Source organism: Aegilops tauschii, chromosome 1 (assembly GCF_002575655.3).
Source record: "Aegilops tauschii subsp. strangulata cultivar AL8/78 chromosome 1, Aet v6.0, whole genome shotgun sequence".
NCBI lineage: Eukaryota > Viridiplantae > Streptophyta > Magnoliopsida > Poales > Poaceae > Aegilops > Aegilops tauschii.
Genome location: NC_053035.3, coordinates 468,785,438 through 468,800,896, shown reverse-complemented (window position 1 = coordinate 468,800,896; position 15,459 = coordinate 468,785,438). Strand labels below are relative to the sequence as shown.

The 15,459-nt window shown below is 46.0% G+C and overlaps 1 protein-coding gene across 3 annotated transcripts; it reads right to left on the bottom strand.

Annotated features, from left to right (window-relative positions):
• Positions 1-10,926: 10,926 nt before the first annotated feature.
• Positions 10,927-15,255, bottom strand: LOC109768413 (uncharacterized). Of its 3 annotated transcripts, none has more exons than XM_020327135.4 (6): positions 14,918-15,255; positions 14,759-14,831; positions 14,408-14,481; positions 13,928-14,305; positions 12,514-13,276; positions 10,927-11,819 (listed from the first exon to the last, which is right to left on the bottom strand). In XM_020327135.4, the coding sequence occupies exons 1-6, from the start codon at positions 15,095-15,097 to the stop codon at positions 11,197-11,199; spliced, it is 2,091 nt and encodes a 696-aa protein (XP_020182724.1). In that variant the 5' UTR covers positions 15,098-15,255; the 3' UTR covers positions 10,927-11,196. The 3 variants fall into 3 exon arrangements, with proteins under 3 accessions (XP_020182724.1, XP_040246663.1, XP_020182725.1); XM_040390729.3 differs by having other exon boundaries at positions 12,530-13,276; positions 14,918-15,229; XM_020327136.4 differs by having other exon boundaries at positions 12,401-13,276; positions 14,918-15,228.
• Positions 15,256-15,459: the final 204 nt, after the last annotated feature.

The window sequence follows — 15,459 nt, the reverse complement described above, 5'->3', positions numbered from 1 at the left end:
ACCGGTTGTACCGCCCAGTCAACATTATGCGAACCAAGATCAATATGTGTGCAATTGGATTGGATGTTCTTAAGAGAAGGAGGAAGGCTTGGGATGGAGCACGACACTGGAATATGGTGTGATGATCTCCAAGAGAGCAAGAAGCAACAAACGAGAAAAACCACAACTTGGAGATCACAACACCTAGGACCTAACACAAGACTAAGCAAGAGCGAAAAAGTCCGAAGGAAACCAACTCCAACTCCCCTTCAAAAGGAAGGGCGGTGGCCGAGGTCACCTATGTTTGAGTCTAAAGGTATGGCACCGCAAACATTTTAACCTTGGGCCCATGACCAAAACTCATCTTTAAAGCACAAGTACCATCAAAAATGGCTAATGTGAAAGACTTGATCAATTTATGCATAATGGGGGGAGGAAGAGTTCATTGAGAGAACAATATAATACTCCCCCTATGTCCATGCCTACACCTAGAACAAGACATCACGATGAGTATGGCGGGGTGTGCAAGGGTTCAAGCCACATTGCTTGAATCAATGATATTTAGATCATGCCTTAACTCGCGAAATCTTGCTTCATCCAATGGCTTCGTGAAGATATCCTCAAGGTTATCATGAGTGTTGACATAGTTGAGCTCGATCTCCCCTCGCCTAATATGATCACGAATGAAATGATACCGAATCTCAATATGCTTCGTCTTGAAGTGTTGCACCGGGTTGAGAGAAATCTTGATGGCGCCTTCATTGTCACACCAAAGAGGCACTTTGTCACAAATGACATTGTAATCCTTTAAAGTTTGCCTCATCCATAGAAGTTTTGCACAACAACTACCGGCGGCCACATACTCCGCTTCAGTGGACGAGAGAGACACACAACTTTTTGCTTCTTAGAAGACCAACTCACCAAAGAGCAACCAAGAAATTGGCACCCTCCGGAAGTTGACTTCCTATCCACTTTGTCTCCCACCCAATCTGAGTCCGAAAAGCCCACAAGGTTGAAGTTTTCTCCTCTTGGGTACCATAAGCCAAAGTTTGGGGTATGAGCCAAATATCGAAAGATTCGCTTGACCGCCACATAGTGTCTTTCCTTAGGTGCAGCTTGAAACCGTGCACAAATTCCCACACTCAACATGATATCCGGTCTAGATGCACAAAGGTAAAGCAAGGAGCCAAACATGGAGCGATATACCTTTTGATCCACTGCTTTACCATTGGGATCTATGTCAAGTTGGCATTTGACGGGCATTGGAGTGGAAGCCGGCTTGACATCACTTAGCTTGAATCTCTTGAGCATGTCTTGAGTATATTTGGCTTGGTTGATGAAGGTTCCTTCTCTTGTTTGTTTGATTTTGAACCCGAGAAAGAACTTCAACTCTCCCATCATGGACATCTTGAACTTTGAGGTCATGAGAGCGGCAAATTCTTCATTGAAAGCTTTGTTAGGGGAACCAAAGATAATATCATCAACATATAGTTGGCATACAAACAACTCCCCTTTGACCTTCTTAGTAAAAAAAGTGGGGTCGATTTTCCCAATTTCAAACCCACGATCTTGCAACAACTCGGTAAGGTGCTCATACCACGCACGTGGGGCTTGTTTAAGGCCATATAGTGACTTATCGAGTTGGTACACATGATCGAGGAAATAGGGATCCTCGAACCCTGTGGTTGTTTGACATACACCAACTCATTAATAGGGCCATTAAGAAAAGCACTCTTCACATCCATTTGTTGCAACTTGAAGTTATGATGAGAGGCATAAGCAAACAACAAACGAATAGAGTCAAGGCAAGCAACGGGAGCAAAGGTTTCACCGTAGTCGATACCCTCGACTTGGTAGTAGCCTTGTGCTACCAAACGAGCCTTGTTGCGGACGATAATTCTATGAGCATCTTGCTTGTTCTTGAATATCCACCTGGTTCCAATGACATTATGGTTCCCCGTTGGCCTTGGCACCAATCTCCACACCTTGTTGTGCTCGAAGTTGTTGAGTTCTTCATGCATGGCATTAAGCCAATCCGGGTCCTCGAGTGCCTCATAGACCTTTTGGGGTTCAACACAAGAAACAAACGCGTGATGTTCACAATAGTTTGCTAATTGTCTACGAGTGCTTACCCCCTTTCGTAGGCTTCCAAGCACATTCGTCATGAGATGATCTTTGGTAGTGAGCCTGGATGCAATCTTGGCGGCACGGCGCTCCAATTCCTCCTCAGGAGTGAGTTGAGGAGCGGAAACTTGATTATCTTCGGCGTCGTCTTGAGCTTGATCTTGATCTTGAACTTGCTCGGTGGTGAGAACTTGATCTTGGGCATCACTTGGTGGTTCACCACCATCTTGAGGTTGATCTTGCCCTTGATCTTGTTCATTTGTTTGAGGGCCTTCACTTTGTTCTTCGGAAGCGTGTGGGTCTTGGGTTGGTGATGGTTCCACTTGAGTGGAACATTGTCTTTCTCCTTCGGCCACAAGGGGTTCCTCAATGGGTAGGATATGACCAACACCCATTCTTCTTATGGCTTGGGGAGGAATTTCATCACCTACATCACAAGTACCACTTTGCTCCACTTAGGAGCCGTTATTCTCATCAAACTCCATGTTACATGTCTCCTCAATAAGTCCCGTGGACTTACTGAGGACACGGTAAGCACGAGAGTTTGTAGCATAACCAACAAATATGCCCTCATGAGCTCTAGCCTCAAATTTAGACAAACGAACACCTTTCTTGAGAATGAAACACTTACACTCGAACACCCGGAAGTACTTGAGGTTGGGATTGTTGACGGTGAGTATCTCATATGGATCTTGTTCAAGCCTTTGCGGAGATAGAGCCGATTAGATGAATGACAAGCGGTGTTGATGGCTTCGGCCCAAAAGTTGTACGGAGACTTGAAATCCACCATCATGGTTCTTGCCGCATCCATCAACGTCCGGTTCTTCCTCTCTGCTACACCATTTTGTTGAGGGGTGTAAGGTGCGGAATATTGATGCTTGATCCCCTAATCACTAAGAAACTCATCCAAGGTGTAGTTCTTGAACTTGGTGCCGTTGTCATTTCTTATTGTCAAGATCTTTGTATTGTGTTGATGTTGAGCTTCATTTGCAAAGTCGATGACGGTTTGTTGTGTCTCACTCTTCCTCTTGAAGAAGTATACCCAAGTGTATCTTGAATAATCATCCACAATCACCAAGCAATACTTTCTACCTCCAAGACTATCAAAGGATGGAGGCCCAAAGAGATCCAAGTGAAGGAGCTCCAAAGGCCTCTTCGAGTAGATGATAGTCGTGGGAGGGTGAGCCTTCTCATGTAGCTTTCCTTCGATACAAGCACTGCAAGCACGATCTTTAGCAAAACTAACATTTGTTAGTCCTCGGACGTGGTCCCCCTTGAGAACACTTTGCAAAGATCTCATATTGACATGGGCTAAACAGCGATGCCAAAGCCATCCCACATCAACTTTAGCCATTAGGCATGTCGCGGTCTTAGTGGGTCGCTCCAAAAAGTTAATCACATAAAGACCGTTCTCAACATGCCCAACAAAGGCTACTTTAAGAGTCTTGCTCCACAAGAGGGCCACGGTATCAATATCAAAGAAAGTGGCAAAGCCCATGAGTGCAAGTTGACGAACAGAAAGTAAATTGTATGCAAGGGAGTCAACAAGCATGACTTTCTCGATCGTGAGATCATGAGAAATGACAACCTTGCCAAGCCCCAATACCTTAGAGGACGAGGCATCACCCCACTCGACGTTGGTGGGCATAGATGAAATCTTGTGCACGTCCACCACGAAGTCCTTGCTTCCGGTCATATGATTTGTGGCTCCACTATCGAGCAACCATGATCCTCCACCGGAAGCAAACACCTACAAGGGATCAATGCTTGGTTTTAGGTACCCATTTTGTAATGGGTCCTTTGATGTTAGTAACAAGGGTCTTAGGAACCCAAATAGACCATTCAATGTACTCATAAGTAGAACCAACAAATTTGGCATAAACATGCCCATCACTAGCACGGCATAACACATAAGAAAGATTAAAGTCGCCGGCTTTGTTGGAAGGAGTGGCAATGCCCTTCTTGACACCACCACCCTTACCATTGTTTTTCTTCTCCTTAGAAGCACCCTCTCCCTCCTTCACAAAAGTTTGCTTGAGAGGAGGAGGTCGTTTGGCCTTGTCATTCTTCTTCTTGAGGTGGCTATACGCGAAAAAAGCTCGCTTTCTACTGAGGCCTGTTCTGTCCTAAACTGTCTTTAAGGAAGGCGTACGGCAAACACTTGGACTGAAGCATGAGCTGGTTCAAACCACTATACCTGATATATCACGAAATCTATACTGGATTTTCAGCGCTGCGCTCAAGATCAGGACGACCTCGGGTTTTGGAGACCCACGTTCTACCGAACTGAACTAAGAGCGCTTTCATTCATTCAAAAAGAAAATCTTTTTCTATTCCTAATGTATCTCACGTACGTATAGTCTCCACAAATTCAAGTTATACCCACTTTACTTTAATTGATCTCGTCGCTACTGCCTTCTTGGACTTGGGTGCAAACCCAATTCCCTCCTTGGCCACAACTTCCTTTTGATTGCTCACAAGGTCGTTGAGGTTCTTCTCACCTTGTATGCAAGACACAAGGCCTTTCTCAAGTTGCTTCTTCAACTTTGCATTTTCCTCCACAAGATGCACATGCTCACAACACGGGTTAGTAGCATTTGCATTATCGATTAAAACCATACGAGGAAAAGTGGTTTTCTCCTTGGTTAGCTTCACTTGGAGTTGATCATGAGACTCTTTAAGGCTAGCATGAGTACCCTTCAAGGCCTTGTGAGCCTTGTCAAGTATATCAAACTCCTCCTTGAGTCTAGCAAGATCAACCCCAAGTTTGGCCTTCTCGGAATTGAGCACACGAGATACAACAAGAGCATGATCAAGATCTTTCTTTAATTTAGCATGATCATCGTTGTATGACTCCTCAAGAGCCAAACGATGTCCACGCTCTTCCTCAAGAGCATTAGAGAGATCTGATATCTCATCGGCATAGCCACGACTATGCCCCTCCATCTTAGAGATGGTTTCTTCGTGAGCCTCGATCATGTCACTGGCTTCACCAAGTTGTTCCAAGAGAGCAACAAAGTGCTTCTTGGATTTACCCTTGAGCTTACCCATAAAAGACTCAAATTCATTCTCTTCCTCACTAGACCCCTCACTTTCATCAATGCAATCCATCAATGAGGGATTAGTAGTGATGCTGGTTTTGATGTTGGGGGTTACCTTGTTGGTGGCTTTGGCCATGAGGCACTTGGCGGTGATGTTCTCGTTGGGTGAATCGAAGAGGGACACACGTGGAGTTGTGGCAATGGCAACGGAGGCCGTGGCAACCGTCTCACTGTCCTCATCATCATAATCATCATCATCCTCATTGTACTCTTCTTATGCCACCAACCCCTTGGGAGGAGTCTTCTTGGTGAAGTTGTTCTTGTTGGGGAAAGACTTGGCCTTGTCTTTTTGGATAAGCTTGCCACCATTGTCTTCCCTCTTCTCATATGGGTACTCCACAACAAAGTGGCTCACATTGCCACAATTATAGCATATCCTCACACGTTCCTTTCCCTTGGTGCCACTTGAGTTGTTCTTATTGAAGTTGGGCCTTGAGTTCTTCTTGCTCCAAAATTGCCTTAAAGCGAGAGCCATGTGCTCATGATTAGCATATTTTGTATATTTGGGGTTACTCTCCTCTTCTTCCTCTTCATCCTCTTCTTCCACACTAGCCTTGGCCTTCAAGGCTAGGTTGGGCTTCTTTGCTCGTTGAGAACGCAACACCGCATTGTCGGCGGTCTTGTCCAAGATCCTCATTGCCACAAACTCATCCAACACTTCACTTGAGGACAAGGTGTGGAAGTCCGGCCTTTGACGAATGACGGAGGACATGGCCTTATGGTAAGGCATCATGGCCTTGAGAAACTTTCGCTTGATCCAACTGTCATCCGTATCCTTGCTCCCATGATCTCGGAGCGAGACCACGAGAGTGGTTAATCTTCAGTAAAGCTCATGAGGTTCTTCATCTTCATTCATTGCAAACTCATCGGCTTCATCTTGCACCACTTCATAGTTGGAGCGTTGAATGCTTGCGCTTCCCTTGTAAATGGAAACAACATGTTGCCATGCTTCCTTGGCCACGGTGAAAGGTCGAAGATGCACAATATCTTCGGGTGGAATGGCATCTTGGATGATGAAGAGAGTGGCCTCGTTGAATTGATTGTCCGCGGCTTCTCTAGGGGTGAAGTTGCTTGGGTCATGCGGGTAGAAACCTTGCTCAATGATTCTCAAAAGATTAGTATTACTATGATTTAAATGACGTTTAAAGCGATAGACCCAAGAGGCAAAATCCTCATTTTTCACAAACTTAGGAGGAGGACCAACATGATTCAAACGAGTGGAGGGAACCGGTCCTCCATAAGTAAGAGGTGGTTCAACATGGCATAGATGCCATTACCACTTCTACCACTAGGCAAAGGAGCTTATTCACTAGTAGCTTCCCCCTTATTGGAGTTAGCATCCGTCACCTTGATAGCAGGATCACCCACTTTCATCGGTGCGGTGGATAATTTAAGGCCTTCTAAAAACTTATTGAACATGCCTTCAACCTCGGTCGTCATGGAGGTTTTCAGTGTGTCCAAAGCCGCATTGAACTCCTCACGAGAGACCGAGGATCCCCCATTGGCCGTAGACGAGAATGGATTTACACCGGAGTGCTCCTCCCCACCGTCTACGGTATCAACCATACTCTTCGGATGGCAAAGTCCTTCATAAAGAGATGAGGCTCTGATACCAATTAAAGGATCGATATAGTTGACTAGAGGGGGGTGAATAGGCAACTAACAATTTTTAGCTTTTCTTTACCAAATTAAACTTTGCATCAAAGTATGTTATCTAGATAGGCAACTAGGTGAGCAACCTATATGATGCAAGAACAACAAGCACACAAGCAAGCAAGGGATTCAACACAATATAAGCTTGCACAAGTAAAGGTGAGAGATAACCAATAGCAGAACCGGTGGAGGCGAGGATGTGTTACCGAAGTTCCTTCCCTTTGAGAGGAAGTACGTCTCTGTTAGAGCGGTGTGGAGGCACAATGCTCCCCAAGAAGCCACTAGGGCCACCGTATTCTCCTCACGCCCTCACACAATGCGAGATGCGTGATTCCACTATTGGTGCCCTTGAAGGCGGCGACGGAACCTTTAAAAACAAGGTTGGGGCAATCTCCACAACTTAATTGGAGGCTCCCAACGAAACCACGGAGCTTCACCACAATGGAATGTGGCTCCGAGGTGACCTCAACCGTCTAGGGTGCTCAAACACCCATGAGTAAAAAAATCCACACAAGAACGTATGGGGGAATCGAATATCCTTTGGTGGAAGTGTAGATCTAGGTCTCCTCCTTCAATCCCTAGCAAAACAACAAGTTTGAGTGGCTAGAGAGAGAGATCGGGCAAGAAAGCTTGAAGGGCATTAATGATGGTGAGAGAGAGGCAAGAGGTAAGTGTGGTAGGTGAAAAACCTCCCTTTTATAGCAAACCCTAAAATCCAACCGTTACTGCGAAACCAGCACTGCAGTGGTACAGCCGCTCCTCGTCCCGGTACAACCGGAACTCACGGGTATACTGCAAAAACACTACCAAGCGGTACAACCGGACAGACAAGCGGTAGTACCGGTTGTGAAGAACAACCGGAACAACCGCTCAGCCACCGCTCAACCACCGCTTTGAAACAGAAGGGAGTCACCCCTGTGAGCGGTGATCGAGCGGTACTATGTCGATGCAACCGCCTGGCCCTAGAACCCTGGGTGGCTAAGTCCTAAGTGGTAGAACCGCTTAGGGCATCGGTGGTACCGGTGTGCGGAGCACAACCAGAACAACCGGGCCACCGCCGCCCGAGTACCGCATCAAAACAGAAACCGGACCGGTTGTTGAGCGGCACCTGACCGGTACAACCGCCAATGACATACCACAGTCATATTTAAGCAAGGTGGCGGTACCACCGCCCGGGGGCGGCGGTACAACCGCTTGGTCATGAACTGGGATGTTCAACCCCAGGGTATCACCCCCTGGGGTGGTGGTTGGGTCGGTGCCAAGGGCCAGCGGTACAACCGCTGAGAGAACACAGCAACAGTTGAAAAGAAAGGGAGCTCTCTCTCTCTAACAAGAAACGGAAGGCAAAGGTGGGTGAGGAAAAAGTGTACGTGCAATGATTCACCCAACTCCTTCCGATGTGGATTCCTCTTAAAAGTACGGGTTTCCTACGACCAAAGAGATAAACACGTAGACAAACACCATCTTCGATCTTTTCCTTCCAGAGAGAATGACTAATCGATGCAAGCCTAATCATCGAGAACCTGAAGCACTTAACACAAGATTAGACCAACAAAGAGTTGTCATCATCATCCAAAACATAAAGTAGAGAAATGACCTTACAACTGATCAGAGACATTTGCCCAAGAACAAATGCCACTGATCAGTGCACAAACTCTTTGCCAAATGCCACTTATCAATGGCACTTGTTGTTGGGCAAATGCCACTGATCAGTGGACTTGCCCAACAGCAAGTGCCACTGATAAGTGGTAGTTGCCCATGAGCAAATGCCACTTATCAATGGCACTTGTTGTTGGGAAAATGCCACTGATCAGTGGACTTGCCCAACAGCAAGTGCCACTGATCAGTGGCATTTGCTCTTGGGCAACTACCGCTGATCAGTGGCACTTGCTGTTGGGCAAGTCCACTGATCAGTGGCATCTGCTTTTCTGCAACTGCCACTCATCAGTGCACTATCTAAGCATGGAAACATCTAAAAATAGGAACAGTGTGACTGGGCGGTGAAAGGAGAGGGGGGGTTATGAGACGTCCCCTCTGTCTCCCGCGCTGCCCGAGGCGTGCAACTCCTCGCACGCATGGCCGCGCCAAGCCAGTCTCGTGAGAAACTGCCGAATCGGCAGTTTCCGCGGGCCAAGCTGCGGCCTGCTTTAAGGTCCGTGCGGGCCACAAAAAGCATGCAGCCCAGGCAACCAAACAGGCCGCGCACATCCCGCGCGGGTCTGGTTGGGCTGCATGCGGGCAACTAAACACGCCTAGGCAAACATGCAGATGCCATTGGCGTCGTGAATGCCGCCAATGCTACCGTTGCTTTGCATGGCTGTGTAGTGTTGTAGCCACAATGCGTCGGGGTACAACAAAGCACCGGGTACACATGGTGGCAAGATGTGATACACGGGCCAAACATTAATGACTGTGAAAAACTTTGCCTCACTAGCTTTACATATGTACCACATGTCTATCCATGTCGGTGTCGATTTTTTAGTACTGAATGGATGAAATACCACTGAAATAACAGAGAAATGGCAAACGCTTTATAAAACTAAATTCTTTGTGATGGATTGAAGCATCACACACGATGTGTGATATGAATACTCGTGTGTGCCGATTTGGAAGTTAGACACACGATTTTTAAAGGCGGCTCATGTGTGATAACTCGTGACAACACATACGATTCTATGATGTGAATTGTGTGCTCTATCAGGCGCACAATAGAATGAAAGAAATGATGTGCAATAACACATAGTGGCACACAATAAAATTAAAGGAATGGTGTGCATAATATATATTGCAAATGTAATCTATCCGTGTGTAGTGGCAAACGTCTGTTTTTACGTCTGATCTACTGTTCTGAAGATACACCGAGCTAGACATGCATGCCTGAACCTTCTATCACCAACTACTTACATTTCTAACTCTTACATTTAACTCCTTACCGCGCGCAGATGTTTTATGTTTGCTTGTCTTGTATTGGCTTTGAACAAAACCAGGTTGTCATCCGCAAAAAGGAGGTTTGAGATACCGGGGATATTGCGAGCCACCTTCGCTGGTGTAATCCGGCCACCTAACACCTCCCTATTAAAGATAGTTGCGAGCCCGTCAGCAATGAAGAGGAACAAATATGGCCTCAAAGGTTCTCCTTGACTTAATCCTCTTGACAGTTTGAACGGCTCTAACACATCGCCACATTTTGACTGAGAAACGAACGGACTTCACACATTTCATTATCCAATAGATCCAAAGAGAGTTGAAACCATCTCTCTCCAAGGCTCCCTCCAGGATCACAATCAACACGGTTGTATGCATGCTTTGGCAAGGTCCAGCTTGAACGCACAGTGGGTGTCATGTGGGTTTCAGTTGTGCTGAATTCTATAGAAGCACTCAAAGGCTATGATGACATTGTCCGTAATCATCATCCTTGGAATGAAAGCACATTGGGTTTCAGAGATCAAACTACGGCCGTAATTTGTTCAGACATTTAGAAATCACCTTGTAGATCACATTACACAGGCTGATCGGTCTAAAGTCTTTCAAGCATTGTGGTTTTTTTTTACTTTCGGGGTTAGCACTATGACTGTGTCATTAATCCCTTCCGGCATGACCCCATCCTCAAAGAAATGCAACACTGCGTTGATAACATCCTTTTTTTAACGTTTCCCAGTTCTTTGGAAGAACCGGGCGGGAAAACCGTCTGATCTTGAGGTAACAATATGCTGAACATCCCTGCAAAAAAAAAAAAAACAATATGCTGAACATGAGTGTGCTGAAACAACTCATTCCATTCCGGAGCAGCTACACATCTGTCAAGCCTTGCATGCACCTTGTCCCGCCCTGCTTGTTTATTGTCATACGTCCAGCCCGGCCCCTTGGTAGCCGAGATCGTACAGGTTACACCAAGATAGACACTCTGAAATTCCCCGTTATATGTTTCAGACCATTTTTGCAGCAGAGAAATGCTCCCCTTGCCACAGTCTCTTTGAAATCCCCGATCATCATCCACGGTTCAGCAGAGTTTTGTTTAATTCTCTTGAGCAGAATCCACATGTGATGTCATCTAGGGCCATGGGGATCGTCACGGATATGAACATCAATATACCTCGAACCATATGAGAGCAACTTTATGTCCACGCTATCGTCACAAAATAGGGTGATGCCAGCACCCTTTCCCACATCATCATGGGTGATACAGTGCTTGAGACCTAGCCTCCATCTGCCATGTTTCAGAGGGGCTATGAGTGCACACTAGGCACACCAGTTCACGAACTGTCCCGGGGTGGCCCAATCCCCGGCAGTTCCAGCTAACTATCGTCATTCCTCCTGACAGGCGTCATCTTTGCGCCCGTCAGTTCCCGGTAGCCCCTATACCGGTAGCTTCCTTACGGCCTAACACACCTATGTTGCTCTCAGCCTCTCCACTAACAGACCCTCTCATTTTCTTATACATGTCTCTGTTCATCTCCTTATTTTCCCCTAGACCTACATTAGACTCTGGCCTGTTGCGCTCCATCCTCTTCCCTAGGATCGAATCCAGCTCTGCACCTTCCTTATCCGCGTTGCTCTGCACCTTTGGTCTTGGCTTGCCCTTCAGCATGCTGCTCTTGGTCTTGGTTGTTGTTGACGCAGGAGGCAGGGGGGCATTGTCAATGTCGAGCCCACCCGCAGCATCAGTAGTACCAGCGATGCTCTGGTCAGGGTTTCCGTCCCCCTTCGCAACCACCACCGCAAAGGTTGCTGTCGGAGCGGTGGTAGTTGTGTCCTTGAATCGGGCCGGTGGCCCGAAACCCGGAGGGAAGGGCGGGCTGGCCTCCCTGTCGTCGACAAGCCGGGGAGGGGTCAGGTCGATGTTGATCCCCGCCCCTGGCTTGGAGCTTGCGCCGGGTGGAGATGCTGAAGCAGCCACCACAACAGCCAAGGCTTTTGTTGATGCAGAGGCCTCGGCTGTTTTTGGTTCAGTGCTATGTGTTACTGGCCACAAACAAGTAAGAGACAATGTTATGTGCCAAACAGGAGCAGGAAGATTTTCAGGTGTGATAATCGGATGATTGGGACCACAATTCTTGGGTTATTCATCAGTTGGATTCACTTGGATGACAAAAGGGGAAAGAAACGGGCATCTTATTGTAAGGAACATGAATACTTATGCCTACTAAGTTTCTATAAAAGATGGCACTGCAAAATCGATTAGCAGCAATCTAACCAAGTTTACCATTAGTTCGTGCTTTCAGTTCACACAAGAATCATGTGCGAGCCTAGCAAGAATCATGGTGCTTATACCTTCTGAATAAAAAAGTTATACAACGGAGCACGGGGAAATATGATTCTTGACCAATAAAGGAAAATTAGACAATTTGCCTATGCCTATCATAAAAAACTATGATCACACATCAACATATGGAAATTGTTAGTGAATTTGGATCAAAATTTCATGTAATTATGGTTACACTTGATCAAGGATGCATGGCAAGCCAAGGTCACTAGACATACAATATGGAAAAGAAATCAGACTTTAGCATGAGCATGCCAAATACTTGGAATGATATACTTACAACTGCTATAGAAGAAACACATTTGCATTTCAGACTCTCAGGTTGCCAATTTTTCAGTTTTTGTATTTCATCGTTTTTCTCCTTAACCAAGGAATGCATTTCCAGTAGCTTACCCTCAAGAGCCGGTACCTTTTTTTCTGCATTAGCAGCTTCTGCTGGCAATCTACAATTCTCGTCATTCTTATTTCGTACTTCTATTTGCAGCACATCTACATTCTGCTGAAGCTTTTGTGCTGCTTCCACTTGTTTTATCTTAAGGTGCCCCACTTCTGCTCGCAATTTGCCAATCTCGTCATCTTTATTTCGGACTGCCACTTGCAGCTCCTCTACATTCTGCTGAAGCGTTTGCACTGCTTTCTTCGCTTCTGCCTCCACTTCCTTTATCTTCAGGGGCCCCGCTTCTGCTCGCAATCTGCCAATCTCATCATCCTTATATCGGACTATACCTTGCAGCTCCTCTACATTCTGCTGAAGCTTTTGTGCTGCTTCATTAGCTTGTGCTGCCTCCACTTCCTTTATCTTTAGGGGCCCCGCTTCTGCTCGCAATCTGCCAATCTCATCATCCTTATATCGGACTGACACTTCCAGCTCCTCTACATTCTGCTGAAGCTTTTGTGCTGCTTCGTTAGCTTGTGCTGCCTCCACTTCCTTTTTCTGAAGGAGCTCTGCATTGTCCTTGTCCATTCTCATCAGTTGGTTCAAAAGAAAATCCTTCATTTCAAGTAATTTAGAAATTTCCTTATCCTTGTTTGAGCTCAGGGTCTCATAAGCTTGCTTCAGTTTTCTGAGCTCCGCTCTTAATTCTCCTGTGATGGCCCCATGATCCGCATTCTTTTGAATAATACCTACAACATTTCCAGCTTCCTTGGATTGTATCTAGTAGTATAAAGACACATGAGTACGGATACAACACAATGATCAAGAAAATCAGTGGCATGCTTAAATCGGACAGAAAGCTTTTCAGCTATGGAACTTATGTTGAAAACAGCAAGTATATACAAGACACGGAGAGGGAGGGGGAGGGTGTGAATAAGGTTGCTTTGGCAACTCCAAATTAATCCACGGTCTGTGAATTCAAAAACTAAAATGCTACCTAACAAATAAATCCAAGATCACTTACTATACACAAGGTGGACTCTACTAGAGACTGAGACCAACAGGCGTATCATGATTTAGAATACCATCCCTTAAATTAATCTTTGGCCAGCAAAGTGTCTACAATCTGTAAATTAGATAACTCACTGGCCGGAAACAAGTATGGGGCAATGTTAAGTGTTAAGCAGGCACATGAAGATTTTGGGGTGCTAGCTTCAGTAGTACTCGTATATTCTCGTGAAACTCTAGATCAACTCGGTTCTAGAAAATATATTACTGGAAAATTGTTTACTGATATAATAACCAAAAATATCAACCTGGTCAACATTCTCTACTGATTGTGTATGGTAAGGCAGGTCACTCAACAAATACTGCAGAAAGAAAACATGGTCTAGTATGAGCCGGCCATATACTTCAAAAGGAAATGCTTACATTTGGTAAGGAGGCAATCTTGCGTTCAAGAGTCTCATGTTGCCCAACTTTGAGCTTTTGGATGTCAATGTCCTTATCCAAAGATCGCATTTCATCTAGTTTACCCTTTAGAACCACTAACTTATTTATACAAGCAGAAGCTTCTGCTTGCAATATTCCAATCTCATCATCCTTCTTACAGGCTGCCACTTGCAGCTCCTCTATCTTCTGTTGAAGCTTTTGCACGGCTTCAGTGGCTTCCTTATCCTTGTTCCAGCATATGGTCTCATAGGTTCGCTTTAACTTTCTTAGCTCTGATATTAAATCTCCAGAAGTGTGCTCATGATCTGCAGTGTTTTCATTAAGCTCTACACAATTTCCATCTTCCTTCAGTTGTGCCTAAACATTACAAAAAAAGAAAAGGCAAGGACACAAAAAAATGATTAAGAAAAACAGTGACATTCACAAGCTGGACCGAATGCTTTTGGGATAATTAAGTACCAGCAGTTCTGAGTTTTCGGTGTCCAAGAGAGCTTCACAAGTTCTTGAATCCTCCAAATCACTCTCTAGCAGTTCTGCATTTGGACAGAGAAGGCAGCAACAGTGGCATCAGTAGCAACATTAGGTGCCTTCTTCTGCAGGTTATCGTCACCCCAAAGATATAAAACGGCATATCTAATCTTAATAGTCTCTTCTCCATCTAGCCGCGGCAGCGCCGAATGACCAACAAAACTGACATTTAACAGGCACAGCATTGCAGCTCTTGTAAATCAACACAAATAGCTCCGCTAATTAAATTTAGGCCGAAATATCGATTGACAGAAACGAAAGAGGGGCACAATGTTTTCTGACCGGCGAGCTTGGGATCATCGGAAGGGAGCAGCTCCCTGCAGGCCGCCTCCCACCTGCTTCTGCTCAGCTCCGCCTTCCGGGATGAGAACATAAGCCATCAATCAGGCCCAAGAGAAAACCCTAAGCGTAAGAGGACAGGAGCGGTCCGATGAATCAGACCTGGTGGAGGCGGGACTGGTTGATCTTGTCGCGGGCGTCCCAGAACTCGTGCTGGGTCCTGTTGCGCGCCTCCAGCCGCGCGCGGCCGGCGGCGAGCGCCTCGACCCGGTCGTAGATGCGCTGCCACTCGGCCAGCCCGCCGTCCCCCGCCGCCACGCCGCCGCCACAGCCGCAACTCATCGATTCGGACGGCGTGTGTGTTGATTTTTCTCAATCTCGTGTGCTGCAATGCTCTCTGAGAAGATGCTAGTTACCCTGAGCAGCTCATTGCCATTGCAGGAAGATGGCGGTGGACTAGTGGGAGACCGGAAGAGGCCGCTAGACAATTGGGAGAAGACAGCTCAGTCACTCTGACTCCTTCACTTTTATTCCTTTTTATTTTTGACATCTCGTTTTTACTTTTGCGACCTGATACCTAAAAGTATACTCCCTCCATTCCTAAATATTAGGCTTTTTACAGATTCCAATATGAACTACTTCGATATAAGAAGCAAAATGAGTGAATTTGCACTCTAAAATATGTCTATATATATTCGTACATA